Source organism: Myzus persicae, unplaced genomic scaffold, assembly GCF_001856785.1.
Source record: "Myzus persicae strain clone G006 unplaced genomic scaffold, MPER_G0061.0, whole genome shotgun sequence".
NCBI classification, from domain to species: Eukaryota; Metazoa; Arthropoda; class Insecta; order Hemiptera; family Aphididae; genus Myzus; species Myzus persicae.
The window spans coordinates 202933-229029 of NW_019103232.1; the positions used below are offsets into that span (position 1 = coordinate 202933).

At 27.2% G+C, this 26097-nt stretch overlaps 2 protein-coding genes across 2 annotated transcripts; both read left to right on the plus strand.

Annotated features, from left to right (window-relative positions):
• Window positions 1-390: 390 nt before the first annotated feature.
• Window positions 391-1447, plus strand: LOC111034058 (zinc finger MYM-type protein 1-like). The gene is made up of 2 exons (XM_022315086.1): window positions 391-994; window positions 1072-1447. Exon 2 carries the CDS (start codon window positions 1090-1092, stop codon window positions 1429-1431), a length of 342 nt encoding a protein of 113 aa, XP_022170778.1. The 5' UTR covers window positions 391-994; window positions 1072-1089; the 3' UTR covers window positions 1432-1447.
• Window positions 1448-8381: 6934 nt separating this feature from the next.
• Window positions 8382-18037, plus strand: LOC111034054 (27 kDa hemolymph protein-like). The gene is made up of 6 exons (XM_022315079.1): window positions 8382-8805; window positions 8972-9195; window positions 15387-15508; window positions 16500-16654; window positions 16790-16940; window positions 17020-18037. Exons 1-6 carry the CDS (start codon window positions 8766-8768, stop codon window positions 17252-17254), a joined length of 927 nt encoding a protein of 308 aa, XP_022170771.1. The 5' UTR covers window positions 8382-8765; the 3' UTR covers window positions 17255-18037.
• Window positions 18038-26097: the final 8060 nt, after the last annotated feature.

Here is a 26097-nt window from a genome sequence, read left to right on the forward strand (position 1 = left end):
TGTGGCTCGAAGATTGGCCTCAATCACTAACGTTTTCCGATATCAAACATTGGCGGACATTGCTATAGTTCCCGGATGGGTTCTCTCCTAACATACGTGTTCCTCAACCAACCATCCCTACAAAAATAGTGATGTCTATAGTTGCCAATGCTTAAAATCAATAAAAAGAAATTACATAGATACACGAATATAGTATTTTAAGTTACTTAAATAATACTAACCTATTAAAATGCATATTTATTTCCGTGTAATTGTCGAGTTATATTTGTATAAAAAAAAATAAATACTTTATAATATTATAAACATAATATAAAGGTAATTTATTTTATTTTTTATATTTTCCCATCAATAAAATTAAAAGTTTACTTTGTCTTCTTTGAATATTTTATCTTGAACATGTATTGTATAATTGGTGAGTTATTATTATAAGATATAAATATATAATAAACCAATACAATTTCGCTTTTATTGGTGGATTATTTTACAATGGTACGACATGTGTTTTTTTGTGCCCGTCTACAACTTTTAGTACAGCAAAAATGTTTTAATCTTCAATTTTCAAGATGGTTTCTGTTACCAAATTGGATTTAACTGGGTATGTAAGTTCAAAATAATTTCCAGTACTTTACAAAATAATCAAAAATTAAATTAAAATACTGCATAACGGGAAATTTTACACAAAACCAGTTTTTGATAATATCGATTTTATTTTTTAGTTTAAATTCAAAAATCAATAGTCGTAGTTGTGCCTTTCACCAAATTTTTATTGATTTTTGTCAGTAAAAAGCTTGACGATTGAATACAAGATCCCAAATAAATCGTCCGTGTATAGCAATTTAAAAACATTGAAAATAAATATCCACATTGTGTTGATACCATTTTAAGTCATTTAAAATTAAGATTTTCCGAAGAATCGCAAGAATTAGCCCAAGCAACAGAGAGTTTTATAAGTCTTGACTTTACCAATTCATTATATTTTATTAACCATTACAAGGTTTGAAAAATATTTTTGAGTCCCTTTTAAATATTTTATTAAGTACATTTATATAATAAAATAATTCTATATTTAAGGATTTGTTTTCAATAAACATGGAGTGTTTAAAGTCGGAAATGACAGTTGCTAGAAATTGTGCAATTCAACTTAGTAACAAATTTGGCTTAAAAGAGCTAAAACAGGTAATCAGTAAGACTGTTTATCCAAATCTGTTCAAGCTACTTCAAGTTGCCTTAGTTTTGCCGATATCATCTGCTTCTTGTGAAAGAAGCTTTTCTGCAATGAGAAGAATAAAATCTTGGACACGTACCACGATGGGTCAGGAAAGACTATCTGACTTATCGATAATTCATATTGAGAGCGATCTAGTCATTGATAAAGACATCATTTTAAATAAGTTTGCTGAAAATAAGCGCACGTTGCCTTTACATTTTTAATAAATAAATAATAATAATAAAATGTTTAGTTTGTTTGATTTTTATTTTATATTTTTATTTATATAATAATATATGGTATAGTACTATTGGGGTGTGTGAGGGGCGAAGCCCCTCACGAGTTTGGTCTGTTTCCTCAAAAATGTTTGGTGCTTAAGCCCCCCTAATGTTTTTGGGTGATTTGCGCCTATGATCCACAATCTTTTTATAATAATTATTTGAACATTACATTTTAAGATCAACTAAATTTCAAAAATTTGCAGTTTAACTATTATTTGTAGCTAAACATTTTCAATTTTAAGAGTTAATACTTGACAATATAACACATGGCTCTAGATAAGTTTTACTCATTTAAGTTAATAACATCTATTGTAATATTATATGAAATAGTCGTATACTAATTATATTGTATTATAATATTATTCGTTCTTGATAATAGTCAGATCAACCTACCATAATACCAATACAAAAATAAATTACTCATACCAATATAAACACATAATATAATAACATAACCTTTAGAAATATAGGCAAATGAAGTGATGAGTAACATGTCAGATCTCTACGGCTGAGAAAGAAGGGCTTCATCTCTGAGAGTAATAATATTTTATAAATAATTTGAGTGTGAAATGTAGAAATCGATATATTTTTCTTTTATCGATTTTATTAGTTAAAATCTCCAAATTTTTAAAACCTCATAATAAATATTTATTGTGTTATATTAATTATCAATCGCAAAATGTTTATCTTTACAACCTATATTAATATAAACTGTATAATTTCTATAAGGTATTTTTGTACACTAAAAATTGTTTTTTCACAACTGAAATTAAGTAATTAAATATTGTTAATTAATAGCAATGCTTTTAATGGTTTCTGATGTATAGTCAACTATCGATAATTAAATCTAATAATTATAAGTATCAATTAACATTACAACAATTGCCACATGAATATATGAGAATGTGATGAATTCTTGTTGTTAGAATAGTTTCTTATGTATAGGTACCCTATATTTATGATAGTTATTAAAATATTAAATATAACCGTGAGCAAAAGTTTTCTTTTTGAGTGACAATATTTATAATTAGTATCAATATTATTATTAAAATAAATAATTTAAATTTATATTCCACTTATTTCAATGAATATGTCCTTATTTTATTATTAACCTCGAACCTCAGGTATTAAAATTCTTAAATCAGACCAAACAAACCGTCTTCGCTCAGAATCTTTTTCATATACAATAATAATTTATCATTATCGTTCTTATATTAAATTCAAATTTAAGATATCCATTACAGTAATACAGTGGCTTACTCAATTACGAGGTACACTCGAAATCTTCTAAACACCACAGCCAGTGACTTCCCCAGTTTTAAATTATAAATAGCCTATATTATGAGGTAATAGTTACAATAATCAATAGTGAATTAACGCTTGTTGGTAAAACAAATATCTAAAATGGGAAGAAAATTGTTTAAATATGAAACAATACTAAATGTTAAACGGGTAATGTAACATGCCAACATGGTAATAAACAACAGTTTAGGAACACCGTTGAGTTAGGTCAGAGGAACAAATTATATTATTTATGTACCTGTCTACTATGTATACATACTACTTATTATAGTATGTGTTGTTGTCCCCTGTATATAAAGTCGATCGGACGCCCAGCAGTGGCCACCATAATTATAATTATTGTCATATAAATCGACTTACTTGATGGTACCCTAGCATGTAATAAACACTAAATTTACCCTTGAAAGTAGGTATTGTTGTACCTACTACATACATGCAGAAATGACGCATAGTATGTATTTTAGACAAAAAATTAGGATATAAAATATACACGGAAATAATAATTTAAAAAAAAAACCTTAATGTCCTGTGTAGTATAAAATGTACAATAGATATGATCCATTAAAATAATATTTAAATATGTCAATCACAAAATGTAAGCAATGGCGTTCGCAGACATTTGTCAAGGGAGGAGCGGAGGCAAAATATTTTCATTTTTCGATTTTTCTTTTACTATTTAATTAGTGATAAAGTTTTGTTTATGACACGTTTTCTTTCATATAGGTGAGGAATGTAAAATGTATTAATGAATTAAAGTATGTAGATGGTTAAAACTAATCTTACAGTCTACAGAATTAATATTAATTAATTAAAATGCAAGTTTAAAATAAAAAATGCATTTTTTTTATAAATAAAATGTTACCATTGCAGATTTGATAATTTTAGGTTACTTATAAAATTTAATGTTTCAAGCTTCTATAAAATAAATATGATAAATGATAATCCAAAAGCAATCAAATTATTTTAATATTTTGAGAACTTAAATCTAAATAATATAATTATCAATCGCTAGAGTGTTACCAATTTGCCATGTATAATTTTCGAAAAAAAACTACTTAACTTATCACCAATCATAAGTAAACTAGATACCGCCAAAAATAATAATAAAACAGTTAGTTTTTATTACTAACAAGTAACAATTTATTACGATACCAATATACTTTATTTATTAATCGGTTAATACCAGTCGAGATCTGTTAAAACAGCCTTGTCATAAAATAATATTTTTTAAAAGAAAAAGAAAAAAAAATTGTGATATTGATGATGATGAAAATTACCCAAAATAAAACCCAAGGGAGGCAACTTCCCCTACTTGCCACCCACCACCAATGCGGACCCCCTCGGGTGTAAGCATACTTTGTGGTTAGGTACGTCGCCATTGCGTAGAGCGGAGACGTTGTCAGCCTATATATATGGACTATATGCGACTAAATTTATCTTTAATTTTTTTTACGATATAATAATTTATTTTTTATATCAGTTTAAAAAATGAAAATAATAATAATATCCCGTAGATTATTTTTCCTGTCGATTTTGTTTCCTTGGCTTTTTTTCTGCATACCCAGTATAATTATACGGCTTGAATCAGAAATAACTTAAAATTAATCTAAATATTTTAAAAATGTCATTGCATTTAGTTAAATATACGAATATACCTACTAAAGAATTTCAAGTCTCCTTGAATATATTTTTATCTCAGCAAAGTACCTAAAACCGTTATTAAATAAAGTATATCAAATAAAATCAAAATTTAAACGTCAAATATTTATTTTAAAAAAATGTGACTGTATTATTTTTAGACTTTTGGGTTTCAGTAAAAACCACTTATGAGTAACCTTGTATACAATTTCTAATCCATATCCATTCAAATAAAATATTTTGTAAATTTTTAACTACAAAATATTTACAAAGTTTTGTATTATTGACAAAACTGTTAACATTTGAACTTCACGCGCTTACAAAAAAATCATGCATATTTTTCAATTGTTAAAAGAGCAACTTATGTGGCATATTGTATATCAGTTGTACCTATGTTTCAAATTTTTTAATCGAGCATAACATTTTTTATCGTTTTAAAAAGAAACTAAGAAAATTCAAAAATTTCAAATAACTAAATAACTTAAAATTAGTCAAAATATTTTGAAAATTGTATTGATTATAGAAAATGATAATTTAATCAATATTTAAATTGTTCAAGTTTCTACGATTAATACTCATGTAGTTGCATTAAAAAAAGTACTAGTAAAGGTATGTGTACCTAAAAAATATTCACTTATTATATTAATTCATATTTCACAGTTTTTGTGTTTTTTTTTTTAATAACAATTAATAAAATAAAATAATTATTGGCACTTTTCGGTTATTGCAACTACCAGCCGTAGTAGGACAGACAGTAAGTACTAGGATCCTATACATATTATATAAGCCCAGGGGCGCTCGCTTGGACAATTTAAATTGAAAACACCTCCTTGAGTTGGTCTCAGAGTAATCTAACTTAAACTCGCATTACATCTAGAACTACGGAAGTTGATAATACATAGGTACCAAAAATCTAAGTCGAGGGATGTCTTTGATTTAAATTGTTCAACCAAGCGTGTCTGTTCTGTAGGTACAATGGTCGGTAGTCTAGAACCAAAGTCCAAAATAATTAAGTAGAGAACCAAATAATTTTTAGTATTTTGAGCTAGCTAAAATTAAATTATAAGAAGTAAAAATACTAGAGTTGCTTAACAGTTACTAGTTAGCACTTAGCGTCCACGTCCTCCACGTATCTCCCTATAATAATTAAGTTAATGCACCGTGCCATGTTAAAATATTATGTATACTAATTAGTTATATCTATATCATTCATGAGTATTTAAGTAAAATACTGAAATAGTTTAAGTGGTTAACCTTAAAAAAAAATAGTGGACATTACCCTGTCCAACAGCTATCCTGACCTTGAGTTAGCTGAGTTAGCATTATAGACCATGGTCATAATATCAGGTACCTGACCTACTATAACCTAACGTCCTAACCTATTAATATATTATTCCGGGCTGCAGTGGTGACATCTCGGACAACTAACTTATTTACAATTATTAATAATAAAATAAATACTTAATTTATACCTACAACCTGCTATAATACTAAAAAAAAAACACGATTTATTAACTTATGACATAGCCTATGCAATATGCATAGGTAATAAAATTATATAGTAGTGTTGCTTTTGCACAACGATTTCGATAATACGATACAATATTGATATAAACATTTAACAACGCATAAATGCCATGAATACATAAGCCGGTACATATTTTGGGGCTAGTCCAACCCTGGTAGTGACCTACCTAACCTAACCTTTCTAGTCTCAAAAAGGTACATTTTACAGTCTCACCAAGATAAAATATAAATATAAAATTACAATACAATTTTAGTATTGACATTTTTTTATTACATAAATTCTAAATTCTTTACTAAATCTAGGTATATAAGTTATGGTCTTAAGTAATTCTGTTGAATATTACTGACAAAATAATTACTAGTTATGAATATTTGTTTCTCAGTCTGTCTATTATAGACCTATGAATTAAAAGTAAGAATGTATAATTATAGCCATTACTCATTACTAAAGGCATATAAAAATAGTGTAATTTAATGCTTATTTACAATAATTATTTACTTAAGAAAGGTAGCAAAGACCATTTACTATTAAACTTGTGGACGCAATAGAAACACTGGAAAGGCATAAAATGTTGAAATGGGACGCAATTCGATAATGCCCTCTTTGTATAATGTATGTACTAGGTACCTCTGTACTTTAGTACCTTGTACCTTGTACAATTGTACATACCTACATTACAAAATGATTGAGTTCTTAGTATAATTCGGAAACAATGACCATTATTTTTACGACTAGATAGTTTTGCCACTTCTGTAAGTACAAATAATTCTTTATCAGCATCAACTGGTCAGCAATTATTTGATGTTAAACAAAGTTACTTTACAAAACTCAAAGTATTATAATATGTACATTCAAATTACATAAATCATTGATTAATTGATGATGCAGTTTAATAAAACAAAGAAGAGTACAAAATATTATGGGTAGTCTAAAACGGTTAATTGCCGACAATTAAAAAATGTATACCTTAATAGAGGAAAGTGCTTTGTGCTCCTTTGGGGTTTTGGGTATTGGACATTCGCTGATGACTGATTTACTAATAGTCGGTAATCAGTAATAAAATTTCTATTAGTTCTAAGTCTATTAAGTCGAATTATCTCCATTATTATATTCGCATAAATGCTTCGTTCTCAATCCTGTACAAAATACCTACCTATTTTATAAATCATTTGACATTTAAATATAACAAAAAAGTTTATATCGTATTATAATTTTTAAACACTAGCAAATGTTTTAATTTTTCAAAAAATACCCTTTTTCACATAATGTTATGTAATTAATAACACAACATTTTTCAAAAGAAATATTTTTCATAATTATATTAAGTGTGCATCATTTTGATTAATATTTTTTTAATTCTCATAATCAATTAATATACCTAATTTAAATTTTTTAATTGTTCTGTTTTAATTTTCCGTGTTATTTTTCTCTGGTCTTTTTTCCGGGATTCCCCTGAGTCTTGAAATACTCATAAGTCATGAATTCATGTTTAATAGTTATTAACGTATCCTGGATATACATATTATTATGTTTCCACATTTTGCAACTAAATTGGTCACCGATACCGATTCAATATAAACCAAATATCAATGGTGAATGACGAATCAGGAATGCATGAATAATAATATTAGTTAGGTTTAAAATTATAAATAGTCAACACTGACACAAGCTCGGTTACTATCTTTAATCTTGCTGACAAGACGTGACAGCTATAGATATATAAACATACCTATATCTGTGGTGACAACACAATAATAATATGTAACATGTGATATTCTTCAATTGTTCAATAATTTCGAGAATAATTTATTATAAAATAAAATGTACGATACAGAGTACGATGTACCTATTATTTCAATTTATTTATATTTCATCACCATAAGTCACAACTACTGATGTACACATTGCACACTACACCATCAGAGTATCAGAAACAGACGTTTCTTATCACTTATCGAACTTATCAGTCGTTAGTCGTTACTCGTTTTTATATTCATTAATAATCAATAATCGTTATTGTTCAATATTGTATTAAGACTTACGAGTTTTATTACGATCGTTGAATGTTGATTTTATTTTTCCTTACAACACTGAACACAATAAGCAATAATAAATAATAATTCTAAAATGAGTATTAACTATTAAGTAATAACAATAATAAATAATAATTCCGATTTCCGGATTACGTCCGCGAAAGCGAAACATCTGCAATAACGTTTCTAATGTTTCCATCCTTTTCTGCTATTTAATAGCATTTATTATAGCACACGGCCGGTATCCCCCACCTCTAAAGAGCCTTTTTTACACACACGAATCGGTTTATTATCGGCGGAGACGGTGGTTTCCGGTTCACCTTGTGATTATTGTTGGAATAATAATAATAATATTGCGGTTTCGTATGCATACCTATTATATTAAACATATTTTTTCATCGTAGCTTTCCATTCGACTACGGCTGCCGTCCGTGTCCTTTCCCTCTACAGTCTATTATAATAGTGGTCTACACTTCTCGTAGATTTTAGAATATCCATTGACCGTGTTGGCCCCTCACTCCTCCGTCGGTCGTCGCAGTCGCCAGTCGCGGACAACGCTCAACGCTCAGCAGTACCTAAACAAACGTTCGGCTATAACCTGTGCCGCTCGTTTCGTTCTCGTCCGCTTTCGCATTTCGTCATCGCCTCACTGTTTCTTTTTTATTCTCAATCTCATTCCTCGTTGTATTATGCAAGTGTATTACAGTCACCGTCACCAGTTTTTCGAATAAACCTATTAGTTTCCTATTTTGATCGTTGATCGCCGCTGCACAAACATGACCAAATTTGTTTTGCCGCTGATATTTGTCTGCCTGGGTGAGTGTTTTGAAATCGGATCTGTGCCCCTTATTGCCGTAACAGTTACCCTATATTATATGTGTTATGTGTATATAATATGCATATTAAATTGTGCCTACTCTCTTTCAAATATTCCCATTGATTAATTATTATTAAACCCAGAATATGCGTTTGTATGTTTTAGTTATTGGCAACAATGTTAACTGGGGCGTTAGTGGAATCGAAGGGGATACAGATTTGAACGATTTACAAGACACTGTGAAAAAGAAGTTTGGATCGCTTGCTCCTGGTTTGCCCAATATTGATCAGCTCAATGAGTCTATACCTGCCTTAGATGAAGGTGAAAAAGTGTTAAAAGAAAAATGTTTAAAAAACAGCCAATCCAACAACTCTTATGAACTGACTGTGGTAAGTCATTAAGTTTTGTTATTTTTACTTTTAGTTTAAGTCTTCGAACCGTGCTTGAATATAACGTGATGAAAAATTACACTGGTCGCAATTTTTAAGCCACATGATATAGAAATAATCAGAGTATTAACTATTATTTAAAATATACATAATTCATAATAAAACCATTGAAAATATATTTGCTAGATATCTAAAAAGTATTTTTCTTAATTTTGTGAAGATTATAGACTAGGTATTAACTAGATTATCTCACCTAAACTAAATTTTAATGTAAAACTTGATAACCCCTGTAATCTGTATACTCGCATTATGTCCTTGATAAAAGACTTACAAATATAAGTAACTTTATTAATTTTTTTTAATATTTAAATTATTTCTTATTTCGTTTAAAATATATTAAAATGTAACACCTTCAAGGACCACCCTGTATAATACAATAACCTTATAACCTCTTGCATATAATATATGTACCTATGTAAATTTAAAATCGTTACTAAGTAAATCAATGTAGGTAATGTGTGTGTTAAAATTGAATTCAATAATATATCATTAGGTACATATGAAATATGAAGTAATTTATTTTGCTATTAGTAATACACTAGGTCGAATTAGTTTTTAGCAAAAACATTGCATTTGAACATATAATGTAATGATATACATACAAGTTTCATGCCCTCACAAATAATGTTGTGCTCATGTACCTACTTATCTTTAATAAAGGGTTATTCAAAATGATTCATTCGATTTCAGATGCTTATATAGTTTTATTTTTAGGTTTAGAACAATATGGTATACATTAAATAAAAGAAAAATATGTCAAGTTTAATTAACTGTACCTATCCATGTTCTATGTGAACTCCTTTGGTTATACGAATAACATCTAGTCGTTCCACTTAATCATCGGATACACTAGGTCGGCCTGTGCTTTTTCCTTTGCACAAACACAATGTTTCTTCAAACTGCTTGTAATACCATTGACGTATACTCCGAGTAGTGTGTGCATCGATCCCGTTATGAGTCAAGTAAAACAAATGCTTATGGTTTTTCAACGAAAATGTGAAATTAGTACAAATGATATCGATGAACGCTGTTAATCATTGTTTATAGTTAAGAAAATTAAGTTTCTACTTATAGTTATTTATTTTTGAGTCAAACGAAAACAACAAAACTGATTTTGTCGAAAATTCTCATTTTAACTTCTTACTTTGAAAAGTCTTGGGAATTTTTTACTTTTTTGTTTTTAACTAACTCCCCCCCCCCCCCTAGATCCAATTTTCTACTAGAAATCACACTGAAATTTGGAAAAAAAAGGAATTTTAACCCTAATTTTACTGTTCAAAAATATAATAGCTAACACAAAAAAACACATTGTGAAATACTAAAATTTTTACATCTCCGTTTAGAGTCTAAAATAGTCCATGTATTTGGCTGTATTGTTATAAATTGGAATACATTTATAAATAAATAATGATAAATATATGGATATGGTTTATTTATTATATTTTATTTCAATTTGTAATATTAAGATAAAGACCTTATTATAATAAAGTACTTCTTATAATAATACAAAATTCTTATGCCTTGCTTTTTTGCTACTAGTTATTAAGCTATTTAATTAGATAGAATGTAATAAGAAAATTAAATAAAAAATGTATTCTATCAGAGATTAAACTATCATGATATTTTTTTATTCCCAATGGTTGATATTAATAAAGATGAGTGTGCAAATGTAAACTGGGCCTGCGGTTACCCTTTTTGTTATAGACTTGGCCCGGAAATTTCAGATAATAAAAAAGATAAATTGTAAACATGGCCTAATAATTCCACAGATAAAATATGATATAATAAATAATTTCACCATAATTTCACCTGAAAATAATAAATAGGTAACGTTAATAACGTATGTTCATAATTTATAGGTACACATTTATATAATTTAATTCTGCTATACGAATTTGCATTATTTTTAATAATATGAAAATTAAAATTAAACAAAATAATTTTTCAAGGATAATGAGAATCACCTTCCCGTGGTGTACTCCGGGTAATGCTATATGTATCTCAAAAATATTTTAAAATATTAGATATGAGAAGATCTGAGCATAGTACACACTATTTTTATTCTGAAAAAAAAACCGGGTTGAGCTTACAGTTTCATTGATAAGTTCCTCGACAAAGATACCCTATTTTCTAAAATAGCCAAAGATTTCTGAGTTGAACTCCCAACTTTTATTAGAACCCCTTGGTATATTTTAATTTGCTCATTCCTCCTAAAAGTAACTATTCAAACTTGATAAATATTAAATACACTCAAATGCATTTGTATTAGTTACATTTAGTCATAAATTACCAATAATTAGTGTAGTGTAGTACAAGAAAATTTCTGAGCCGAGACATGAGTGAGGATCTACTTCTGAGAATATTTTATTATAATTTATTTATATTAGTTCTAGTAATACGATAGTTAATCTTAACTTGGTTATAGTACGGTTTTTCCAAAAACATTGTATACCTATATTACATATTAATTATTGTAATAGGTATACCTACTAATATTATATCATATATTATTTTACAAACCTAACTGTCCTAATTTATAAGTAAATACCAGCGCAATTAAGGTAGAATAGTGTAAATAGGCTTGTGGTATAATTAGATTAAAATTAAGTAATCTAAAATTTTGAAAATTTCACATTGTATAGAAAATAATAATTGGAAAAAAAGACCTTTTGATTAATGATTTTTGAATTACAATACTAAATTCATTATATTTTTTACTTTATTGTATAATCAAAAAATTCATTGCACTCCTCAAAATCTAAAATAACAATGTTCCAATATTATACCTGCAAACTAACATAGGTAATATATAATGACCTTGATGATTTTCAATAATTTTTACTCAAATTATTGTGGCCTTCATTCTAACGACTTAAATAGTTAATACACAAATATTTTCTACACTGGTAGACAACTCATAGCATAGTGATCACTGATCATGCTGTTTATAAACATACCCATTACTGTTGGAATAGATTCTAAAACACAATAGTGAGGTACATTTTTATGCAATTTCATTCCATATATCTTCAAGACGGCTTATTTTGAGTTGAATTTTATTATAGTTGTAAAATACCTCTAGTAACTTAGCCGGTAACATGTTAATTAATAGTTAACCCATTCTTATAAGTGATGTTTCTACTCACATACTAACATAGGTCATTCATCAATAAATAAATTCTTCAATTTAACACAAAAAGAGATCAAAATGAAGAGCATGGTCTGTGGTATAATACCTAAGATGCTAATGATTAGATATAGGGTTTTCTACTGATTCCAGTTTTTCCATTTATTTTTTTTAATTGACTGTTTTGGCAGAATCCTATATATGTGGATGTCATACATTCACATGAGGTTGAAAAAGATATTTAAAAATAAAGTTTAGTGTGCAAGGGGGGGGGATGATTTGAATAATAGATTATGGAACAAGTGTTTTCGGTTGTCTAGTGAGATTCTTTTTCTTTGTTCATATTGGGTTCCAGGTGAGACATTTATCAAATGTTACTCCTAAATATTAATTTTTGTGTGAATTGGGTATTTGTTTATTTATTTATTTTTTTATTATTCAAGGTTGCTTTTGGGAAAATTCCGGAGTACATTCTATTTCTTAATGAAAAGTAATATGTTTATATTAAGATTCATTAACTTTAAAGCATCAATTTTTACCAATCGGTTTGATGGTTTGCCTGTAGGTTAATAGGAACCTATAACAAAATATTTTATTGCTCCATCAGAAAAATATGCATTTCAGTAATTAAATACCTACTCTATGAAAAGCTAGCAAATATTAAATATTCTACAACTATAATTGACTATGTATTGATGCTTACCTATACCATATTTTTTATACAATCTAGTTACTAAGTTCGAGGTACTTTGTAGTTTGTACACCGCTACATTGGTCTGTTAATAATATTTTGTCTGATTGCACTAATATTGTACACATATTTTAATGAGGTTAGTCAATAATATTTATGTGTATCCTTAAGATTTCCATGTTTATGTAATTGTGTATTATGTAATTTATAAAGTGTGTGTCATACCAACCTATATGAAATAATATGATATAAAATTTACAATAATAAAAACACGATATATTTCTAAAAAACGTAGTATATTTCTTAGTTCTACTAAAATTATCTATAGTTTGTAAATACAAATAATTAAATGATAAACACATGAAGGTTAAGTATATTACAATATAGAGTTAAATGAGCAACATTTGTTTTGTGTTAAATCTGATTATAGACCTTCAATTCTCCCAGTTAAACTGGATAAGGAAATTAAACGTAGAATTATGCCATTATCAATGTCATATTTTTATATCTGATGAGTAATTAATGATTAATATATATTTGTTTTCAATATACAAAATATACGTAATATATTATATTTCATGATAATTTTTCAAACATCACAATAACATTGAAAATTTAAAATGTCAACAATATGGTTAATAAAATACAAATATAGCATTGATAAATATTTTTAAATATTTATTTAATCAGTCAATGTGGGTATGTAAATGTTACATATAAAATTATTTTTCATTGCAAAATATTAACTAAAAATTGTATTGAAATTCCCATGAGAACCTATATGATATAAATTAAACATAGTTAACTCATCAAATTTAGGAAACCATTATCATTGTTTTAACGACACATAAACCATATTACATACCTATTCATGATTAGGTAGATACTTAACTCTATATTACAATTTTTCTATAAAATACTGTTATGTTCAAAGAAATTTAAATTGTTATTCAATTAATATTTTATGTTCATCACATTCTCAGACAAGTTTACTTCAAGATTATTAAAGTAGCACTGAATTACTTTGAATTCAGTTATATCATAACTAGAACTAGAAGTTATTTGTTGTACAATTATAAAGTATACTGTTTAATAAATTCAATTAGACTGTGAATATAAATTCAACATATATCCTGATATAATTTCAAATATTCTAGTGCAATTCATTATTTTAAATTTGTTGGTAAATTAAGATTTAATTATTATAAACCTTGATTACAAATATTTTAAATTCTATATGTATATTATTATACATATTGATGTTTATCATAATCTATGTGATGTATGACTGCATAAAAACATGGTACTTTTGGAATTTTTATCAACTCAATTTTTTTTTAATAAAGTTTATTGTAAATCTCTTAGTTTCCCTGCTTCATTTATCATCAACATCAAATTTAGGTTTTTGTTTACAATTTACTCAGAGATCTAGGAAATTGGAATGTTTTAATGTATATGCCAAAAATGTTATCTACAATAAATAATAGGTTGATTGTTAATTTTTCAAATGATTTATTGTATGATCTATCACAAAAAAGTTTACAGAATGAAAATCAAATTTATTATACATATAATGACGTATGTAAATATTGAATAATGGTTTTATTTATTATTTCTTATATTTAATAGGTAGTCATTATATTTTATATTTCAAAATATTTAAATACCTATTTTGTATTAAGGTTATCATTAAATACATAAAATTACAAAAACTGTTTGTCTGACTAAAATTCCAACTTTGAACTTTAAAATTATAAAAGATAATAATTGCATACTTGTTATACAACATAAGATGTATATAAGATAATAACATTATTTGTATAAGATCTTGTTAATTGTTTATAAATAGTATTCAATGTGTATCTTAAAAACCATTTAATCGTAAATTTTTATGTAGATAATAAATTTATAACTTATGTTATTTTATAGTCTTATTATTAGCTTATAGTTATGGTCTTATTGGCGTTGTTATTTATATTATGTACGTACAAAAATGTACAAGGGAATTCATATTGACATATAATTATACTAATATGATAAAGAACAAATACATTTTTTGTTTTTTTGTGTCTAACAAAATATTTAATTTTTTTTAAATACCTATCATGGATTAATAAAATAAAATAGATGTTAAAACCAAATAATAATAATAATAATAATAATAATAGTTCTTTAAAAATTTGCTTAGGTACTTAAATTTGAAATAATTGTTTTTTTTACTATTCAATTATATAGATATGATTATTTAATTGATGTATCTTATCATAATATTTACACATTAGTCAGGTTAAATAATTTAATTTTTGTTTACAGGAGGCGAAGAAAGAGTTTGAAGTTTGCGTGAAATCTCTAGTTGATGTTACAGAACTAAAAAAAGAGATTAATGAAGCTAAACCTAAAGGTGATCTTGATATGGTATTTAAGAAATACTGCAGGTGAGTAAAAAAAAAAGATAAGGGGACTTGTCCAATGTGTGGTCTAACATGCAGCATCATATTTATGATTTTGCCCCGGGACAAAAAAAAAAATGTCTGATTATACTAAATAAAAATGTAATACTAATTACAAACTTGAAATTTAACGTCCCCTTATAATCTTCCACCCTGGAATAACAACACCCTATTGCCCCCACCCCTTAAATACGACCCTGCTAACATGAGATTTACCAAATACCTTTATATATATTGTGCTACTTAGAGTGTACATACCTTACTAAATTGTTGTTTATTAAGTTTGTACCACAAAAGTGTTCTTTAAATTTAATGGAAAAATCATTAATTATTTTGATAGTTTTATTGAGTGACATGATTGTTATTATGTTTCTTTTAGTTAGATGTCTAATAGTTTAAAGGCACCAATCATTTTAAGTTGTTTTTGGTCTTGACTATCTTTTAATATGATTCTATTGTTTGAGCATGAGCTCTCCTGCATTTGGGTGCCCGAAATGTTCAGTACGATTCACAGTTTGGTAAATAAATGGTCCTGGTTTTTCAGAGTACCATATGCTAGCTACTGATCACTGATTCATTTTACAATTCCTACCTCTATTTCTATCATTTGTATACGTGTTTGTTAATCTTGTTTTTCTACTATGAAACATTGATGTTCAGTTTTATTGTCATGATTACAAGATAAACCAATTATAAGCACTGGCCTTGTATTTGCTTTTCATAATTAAATTAATTATTTTTACCTAGGCTGCATTTTCATAATTCAAAGTATCTTATATGACACAAGTAATGTTAAATAGTAACTGAATGATATTTTAAGAATTGAATATTTAAAACACTCCTACAAAATCCACTTGTATCGGTGACATTAAAATATTATATACTTCATAAATATCAGTTATCGAATATCATACATTGGATTGGTCCTTAGATTCAGAGTAAATACAACATTTATAAATTTATAATTTTTTTTTAGAAAGTCGCCAGATTTTAAGGATTGTGTTTTAAATTTCACATCTACCATTGATGTGTGCTTAGACGAAAGTGAAAAAGATAGCAAGAAAATTCTTCAGAGTGTCACAGAAGCTTTATTATCATTTGTATGCCATGATGAGGGTGATCGTATAGCATGTAAGATAAAGTTATTGATATAATGTTTTTGATTACTTTTACTTATGTATTACTTATATTTTATCATAAATCCATAGTTGAATAATAATTGTTTTTATTTAAACAATAATATGTTGTATATTTCTTTTTATTTAGTATTTTATTCAGAGGGTGGTCCAGATTGCTTAATGGATAAAAAAGAAGCTATACAACACTGTCTAAATACATCATTCAGTAAGTACATGCCTAGCGGTGAGCCAAGCTTGTCTAGCTTGCCAGCATTCAAATTTGAAGAAGATCAATGCAAGTATGTATCTTAATTAATATATTTTGGAAACATTGTGCTTGATTATGAACTAATAGTATTTACTTTTTTTATTTCATAGGAGTATGTCTGATTTACAAGTATGTGTAATTGCTGAGTTAGAAAAATGTGGAGAACCAACACCCGCTAACATTATTGAGTCATTATTTGAGTTTGTACGCCGATCAACACCATGCTCAAAATTTCAAAGTGCTCAAATACGTAAAAAATCTGCAGGTGTTTCGTTACATGCAACAATCTCTATTACAGCATTATGTAGTTTAACAATCCTGTTAGGTCGAATTGGATTTTACTAGTATATTGGCAGTACTTACAGAATAATTAATAACAGTGTTAAATAAGGCTTATAATCAAAATCCTTAATATATAGTGAGACCAACGTTGAACTAAACTAAATTTACAAATTATATGTAAACATAGGACAGTAATGTTATTATTGAAGAATACTCACCCCACCTTTTTTTTTACATATTTGTCTAGCAAGAGTTAACTTGTACAGATCAATTTGAACAGTATACATATTTTTTTATTTAATCAGTATATTTTTTTTCAGACTATAATCATAATTTAAAGTGTTCAAATTGTATAGTCATAAACCATATTATGATTTTAAATTGTGAAGCAATATTTTCTAAATATTAAAATGATATCAGAAAATAAATTACTAAAATTACCTACACCAATATAAAATAATATATTTTTTTAATGAAAACAATGTTAAAATTATTTTTTAGTTACAATATTTAGTTTTCAAAATCTTAAATTTGCTCTTCTTAATTATATAGGTGGTTGCAATGGCCTACTACTTTTATCTCAAAGTGTTTATGTTATTAATTATGGTTAGTAAGTTTTGGTGTTTAGGATAAAGCATAACTTATTTTGTACACACAAAGTAAGTGTGTATACAATTTTTTTGTAATTATAATTTTTGTTTTTTATGTTTATCTATTTATTTTATATGTGTAACCACAAAATAAAAAAAAATATCTTATGTTTAGTATTATATAATATACTGCTTTATTACCAACTTATGAACATACACAAAATATTCCTATTAAATACATTATGAGTTAAATTAAGTTATGTGATACAATCAATATTATTGTTAACGAGTTATATTAAAAATCATTAATTATAACTCAAATATATATTGTTATAACAATGCAGTCTCAACGTCTTAATAGTACGTCTTACCCGCATGTGTCTCCATCTTATGAAAGTGCAACATAACAAATAATATATCGAGAATAATCTATTTAACTTTATTATGAGCATATAAAAATTGTTTTTAATTTTAAAGTGCTTATAACTTTTTTCTCAATTAAAATACCAGAAATGCCTTAATTGTATGTGGCACCCTATATCTATATTCTTGTAAAAAAACTTATTTTAAAAATAAATGCGAAAAGAGATTCAACATAAAATATGATGGTACATTAGTAATAAAGAGATAAGTTGGTTATAAAAATATATACCTACAAAGAAGTTTTTACATAAATAGTTGAAAACAATTTCAACATTAATTTTATTGTATAATATTATTTTTATATAAAGCAGTATCTAGCTTATCTAACCTAATCATGGTCGTTAAGATATAGGATTAGAATGGTCAATTAGTGTCAACAACTTACATACATAAATAAACAGAATACAACTATTTTGGAATAAAGTTTATTATATATTTGAAAAAATGTTCATACATAAAGGATCCTTGTGATACATTTCATTTTTTTTTCCAAAAAAATTAAATTTTACCAACATTTACATGGCCATTTGCCATAGGTTTTTTAATATATTATAATAAATCATAATCATAATGAACATAAGGTACTTTTTCGCTTTTGCCTGTCTCCGTATTCCTGTGATCCTCAGAATTTCCTTGTTATTCATCATATTAAAATTGTTTAAGTAAAACAATTACACTACCTAATTGTTATTAACCACATTCAAAATTCAAATAACCATTTATGGATACCCACAATGGAGTAGTTGAATATTTTGAACTATTTGATGTCTGTGGTAATGTGGTGGATTGTGGGTAACGACTAATGAGTAAGACAACGACTGCATTTATCAATAATAGCTTTTGAACTAATTGTCCATTTTTGTGTAAGACTTTAAATCTGATAGAAATTTGATGTAGGTACAAACGTAAATAAAAGGTGACAATTTTTCCTCAATCGATTACTGTTATTATATCATTTATCAAGTATCTATCTAACTAGTAATTTTAAAAGAAGTAGAAGCTTAAACATTTCACTGTTAGAAACTTAAATATTAACTTTATACAAAATGAAATTTTCAAATGTCTTTTCATACTCTCATAGTTACCTTTTTCTGAACCAAGATGCTTAAAATATAACTCCTGCAGAATCCACTTTTAGTTTTTTTCAAATTGACTGTAAAGTATTTATAAATATTAAAATATGGAAAGTTGTAGTACATGGTCCGCAAATTTTTTTGCATGATGGAATGATTTTTTTTTTAATTTTTAAATTATAAACTATATTATTTTAGTGTGTTTTTAAACGTTCACAGTTCATTTATGACAGAAAAATACAAAATGTTTAAATGTTGGTTGTTTATATGTAGGTATCAAATATTTGTCCTTTAAGATAGTGACATAATAATTGAAGAATGTTTAAAATTGACTTATCCTGTGTAGCTCGTGTCGCTCGTGCATCATCCAAAATGTTACCCATGAGTAGGTAGTTACTAGGTACACCATCCGCTTTGTAGGGGGCTTGATATGGGCTAGTTAACGAATTTAAACATTAAATACCTATATAAATAAGCAGTATTTCAAAGTAATTTACAGATGATGATTTCATATTTTCACGTCTATTATACTACAAATATTCTATCATTAGTTGTCATGTCACACTAATCATTACTACAAAACTATACACACTAAGCGATTGGTCAAATATCGAACCAGAATCATTTTACTTTAAAAATATGTATAAGTATTGATTATTTAAAACATAAAATTTGTAACTTTCGGTACGTATACTAACTACACATTCTATAATTGAGATTTGAATTCCTTCACTTTATTGATAAAGTATGAAAGTAGTTAAATAATGTTTACAAAAGCCTAAAAAAAGCTAGATGATCGTGTTTAATGTTGATCCTACCGATAACGATGATGATCATGCTTATGAGTTATGACTTATGAATTCCCTTTCTAATTCAACGGAGATGGACAATTCTTCTGTGGCAGATTCATATTTCCCAAAATCGATCAATTAGGTTTTGAGTATATCAGCTACAAACAGGTAGGTACACTATTCAACTATCGTCTCTCATGTTTATTTTAGGAAATCGGTACTTAATTTCTTTATTTGTAGCCATAAGGGACGATTAGATGCATGCTTTTTCCCCATCTGCCTAAATAACCATTGGCAACCGTTTATAAACCAAAAAAAAATACTAATTAATACTAGGTAATTACTTCTACAATTACCATTATAATCTATAGATGTAACCAATGGCAACCAATTTTTCGACTTTGTCGTAAATCTTCAATCTTAGTGTGATGAGGATCTTCTCCAGGCAACTTTCAGTAAAAACTATATTTGGACAATAATTACGAACATAAAAAAAAGAGTTTTCAAGTGTTTGCCAACATATTATATTATAATATCTATCATCTATGGCAAAAGCCGATCGTCGTCACTCGTCGGAGACAATTCACAATTATAATAATTTCATTGAACAAAAGAGAAATGTGTAAGGCAACAATAAACATTTGCTCACATATTTCATTCTACTCAAGTAATTTTTTTAAAAAATATAGATTTTTTCAGTTCGGGTTTAGATGAAGAAAGAAGTTCCTCGATATGGCCTTGCAGCGCTATATATTACCCGAAGACTCGATGTATACGTAAGTTTGATTACCTATTCTTTTAGAGCTTACATATTTTACTTTTTTGTCTCAAAATTAAAATTTATTGTCACAGACAATTTGTTACCCGGGTAAATTAGGGGCATATTTTTTGTTCCCGAGCGCGCAACACAAAAAAAATACGCTTATTCGCTTATAGCACAAACGACGACGGCACATCCAGGTCGCAGAATAATAACATATTTATACAATTAAATAGTGTTGTACATACTAGTCATACTACAGTAGTACAGTACACGAGAGTTCTTATGTCTCTCAAAATTCAACAATTTTTATTTTTAGTTTATATACATATTAAGTAATATATGAGTATTACTAAGCCGTCTGCGTGCGGTCGAACCGCGAATTAAAGTGACGTCGCCGTACTTCAAACATCAAATTATTTTATAAAGCTGGGATAGTCGTTCTGCTGATTATTGAATATCCATCGGAAATTAAATAAAAAAATTTTTAATATTCTCGAATAGCTTAAAATATACCTAACCAATGTATTCAAAATTAATGCATAAAATATTAATGTGATGCATTAGGCACTAAATACCTTTATGTTAAATCTAAAAAGTAGTAATCACATTTATTACGATAAGATTTGTATTTAATAACTCATAAATAAATATGCTTGTTCTTCGAATATTTAAACACCACCTTTATTAATTATTAAATTAAAAATTAAAATAATAGGTACTTTATATATTTTTGTAATTTAAATTTTAAAATTATAAACTATTTTGGTTATTGTCATACCTCATTTCATTATCTTAATGATCAAATCTCAAGCACGGACCTCCTTGATATACAATTTTGTAATATACTATATATCTATGGTTTTATCATATTGACGTAGTATAAATTATAATGCAATCCGTGGCGATTGTCAAAGTAGTTGCAAAGACGCAATCGATCTAAAATTTCAGTTAGCAAAGCTGCAGACATGAACCAGGAACATGAAGCGATCCGTACGGTTTTTTTTTTTCATGATAAATTTTAATATTTTCAGACTTAAGTTCAGTCGTGATCTGATTTATTCCGCAGTGCACACACAATATCAGGAATTCTGCCGAAGCCCGAAAGCGTCGATGTTTAAAGTAATTAATTTTAGTTTCATACTTTTTTGGTGCTTAAATTTATTTTTTAAACAAAAAATTTAATTTCATGAAAAATATGCTACCCCTATGTACACACATATTATTTTATTTCTGAGAGCAAATGCATAAAATACGAGAGATCAAATAATATACAAACGCCGCTCGTCGTCGTTGTTTTTCTGCTCCCTGATCGTAGGGTAATTTTATAATTATAACCTTCTTTTAAGTACTTGAAACAGACATTCATTATACGGTTTAAATTAGAAATACCCGTTGCCAGTGATTACTCGTAAGACACAATTTTAATTTATAACTTATAATTTTTTTTTAATCCAAAGTTAGCTATTACAGGCTGTTAGTGTTCTATATATTTCATTGTTCTATTATAATATATTAATATTACATTATATTATAATTGTATCCAAAAAACAAAAATGTTCACAGAGTGGTAAACTCACTATCCTAAAAATTAATCACCCCGTACGAGTGATTATGAAAAATATACTGTTATACTAATATAGGTAATATAATATAATAAATAATATTATAATATTATATAATATAATAAATAGTAATGAAATAAATATAGACACAGGCGTTCAAATATTCTAAAATGTTGTAGTTATTCAAACCTGGGTGTATACTAGTTAAAAAATTAAAGTTATGTAAATTTTAACTTTTAAACTTCTTTTAGATTCCGAGCGAAGCGATGAATGTATTGATTTTACAATTTATTTTTTTTTGTTTCTGTCATCACGTTAATTTGGAAGAGTAAAAGTGCTTAGATTTTCTTCGACAAGCATTTTTTCTGGTAGAATAGTATCGGTACTTCGAGGGGTCAAAAGTAAAAAATTCTCAATAGTTTTCAAAAGCGGCAGGAAAAACAAACAAAAAATTAAAGAAAAAAGCGAATTTTTAGGGAAACCCGGTTTTCAACAAAATCTATTTTTGTTTTTGATGCAACTCTCAAAAAAAAAAAAAATACCGTAGATATACATGAAATTTTTACTGAATATTTATAACCGCGTTTTCTACAAACCATACAATTTTGACAACAAATTTATAAGCGTTTGAATTTTGAATTTCGACAAAATAAGTAAAAGTCACGAAAATGTGCAAAATATTTTGAGTTAGAAATTCATAAAAATGTTTCGTTTTATAACTAAGTTTTTAAAACCTAGTACATGATTCCTTATAAGTTTGTCTACCTTTATCAAAAAAAAAAACAAATTCTACCGGAAAGTCGCATTAAATTTTTATAAACATTTGAAGTTGACATTTTGACAACATTGGATATTCACTCCATTTCTCATGTAGTGATTTTTACTTATTTTATTATAATGGATAAACCAATAATTTCAGATATTTGAAATCACGTCATTTGCTTATATTTTCAATTCATATACTTCATACAATTTTCAAATTATTTCGACTCGTTTTGAGCTGTTTACACACAATTTGAATTTTGAATTTTTTTGGTTTATTTAGTTTATTATTTCTATACTTGTTAATAAAATTGTATTTGTTGGGCAAAAAAGCTTGAAAATTCAATAAAATTCTCCTGATAGATATTTAAAATATTAGTTAAAAACTATTTAAAATACATAGGCACGATGTTTGTAATGAGCATTTAAAGTTTAAATTTTAACAAAATCCACATCATTTAAAATATACAAATAATTTTATAATTTAAAAGTATTATATATATATAATATTATATTATGTATTATATTATTATATTTTATACCCACAACGACTTTTCAAATGTACTTCCTGTTTCCAAATAAATTTGAACTTAACTGAATTAAAAATAAAATTAGGAGAACTATATATTAACTTAAAACTTTTTGAAATGTTTCATATCGACTTAACTTAACTCAGTTAAAAATGTTCATTAACTAACCCAGGCTTGCAGTTATTATTATACTAAATTATTTTTTACATATAGGTACTCACATAACATATTATCTAACTCTGATTTATTGTAATAATTATGTATTTTCTTTAACACATAAATGATTTGAACAATATTTATAAAATATTTAAATTAAATAAACACACTTGCTAATCAGTAATAGTAACTAGTTCCTGTGTATTATACTATTATTAAAATAAAAATGAACCAGTAGTAGAGTTCTAGTAGATAACCAACTTGCCATGCTTAGTGAAGTAACATGACTTTCGTATGGTATAAAACTTATGCGTTCTTGAATAAAATAGTTAAGACACAGATTAACATATAATAACAAGTATAGGTAAGATAAAAGCTAAAACTTAAAGTGATTATTTTAGCTATATAATATCTGTAATTTCTAATAACAAATAGCTCATACGTATATTGTTGAACATTTTACTATATAGGCTGCTTTTTTTTAAGAGATGGTATTCGTCTGTGAAAATTTGCCAATTTTGAATACAATGTCATATTACGCAGTGTGAAATGTGTTGACGTGAGTGTTTCAAAGACTTAGTTGTATAGCAGAAAACATGTGGTATGTACTTTTTATTTAACAGTAGATTTATTTAATATTGTTAAATGATCAGAGTTTGTATTGCCCGCAACTTTCAATTTAATTGTATTGTAATTACTGGTATAACGCTATTCCGACTATCAATAAAACTATGATAAAAATTAGGAAATTGGTCAGGTATGAAATTTTTTTTACTAATATTTAAATATTTTCACCGATTATCAGGTACGATGACCTGTAGGCACTATAGAGACTGTGTGTGTGTGTGAGAGAGAGAGTGAGGGGTAGTGAGATGGAAAAAAGGGGGGGAATAGAGAGAGAGAGAAAGAGAGAAAGGCTGAGTGAGAAAAAGTGGGTAGGGAGAGAGAAGGGAGAGCGAGTGAGACTTGTAGGGAGGGTGAATAGGAAGTGTGGAGGTAGAATAGTTATGTTAACAATGTCGAATACGTAGGAAAGGTTCTTGAATTGTAAAGGTCACTAGCTAAACCAAACAGCTGAAAAACTACCTAGTGATTGGTCGAAAACCTTTACTTGTGGGATAGAATAAAAAGATCGGAGAGGATATGTCAGAGCACCGATTGTTTGCTCTCAGTATCCCACGCACAACAAAGCAATTAATGTATCAGAACCAACCATATATTGTTACTTTAATAATGGTTGGTTCTGCTAAACATAAATTTGCTTTGTTGCGCGTGGGACATAAAGAGCAAACAAATAGTGTGTAGACATCCTCTCAAAAGTGTCATCAAGTTGAACAAAAAAATAAGAAAAGACGTATTTCTATGTCAAACCATGGGTTTTTGATCTCTTTTACCCTAGCGTCAAAACCAACCCAATGTTTTATTTATTTATTTTTTTTTAAGAAAAACAAAAATTATCTACCACCTTTAAGCACATGCTTGTGATGGTGGTAGAGAGTTATGTAACATAATTATAAGTAGAAAAAAAACTTACAAGAATTTAGTAATCAATACATACAATTAGAATACTTATACTAATATTAAATTACAAAGTTAAAAATATATATTTCGTTACAATTTATTAAAGTATTGAAAATAACCAAATATGAATTTTTTTTCATTCCTGTATTAATACGATTACCTTCTGTAAAGAATATGTCCTTTTTTATATTTATTGGCATTAAGTTATAATTTTTTGAACCTAGATAATCAATGAATTTTTGACCAAACGTTTTTTTAGGATATTCCATTTTAACATCAAATGCTCTATTTTCTTTTTTAACTATTACCTTATTAATATCCAGATATGATTCAAAATTTTTAATTATATATACTATTATTATTTTCTTATAAACAGACTCAAATGGTAACACATCTAATAACAAAAAATTTTCTTTAGTTGAACCAGTTAACGTATTTTTACTTAAAATGTAGTATGGCTGTTACTATTAATATTAAAAAAATATATATAAACTACCTCGGAGCGTGGGCATATTACCCATTACAAGCGACACATTTTTTGGCTGTGCTTTGAAATATGTAACGCACTGAAATAACCTTTAATGGCGCGATACGAGACTTAAGTTATTAGCACCTACTAGTTGCGATTTAACGATGCCATCCGTATCTGTTGTGTGCATATATACCATGTAACGGGCAATGTCGAATACCGGACAATGTGTACATTGCCCAGTCAATGTGGTCCTGCCCGGGAAA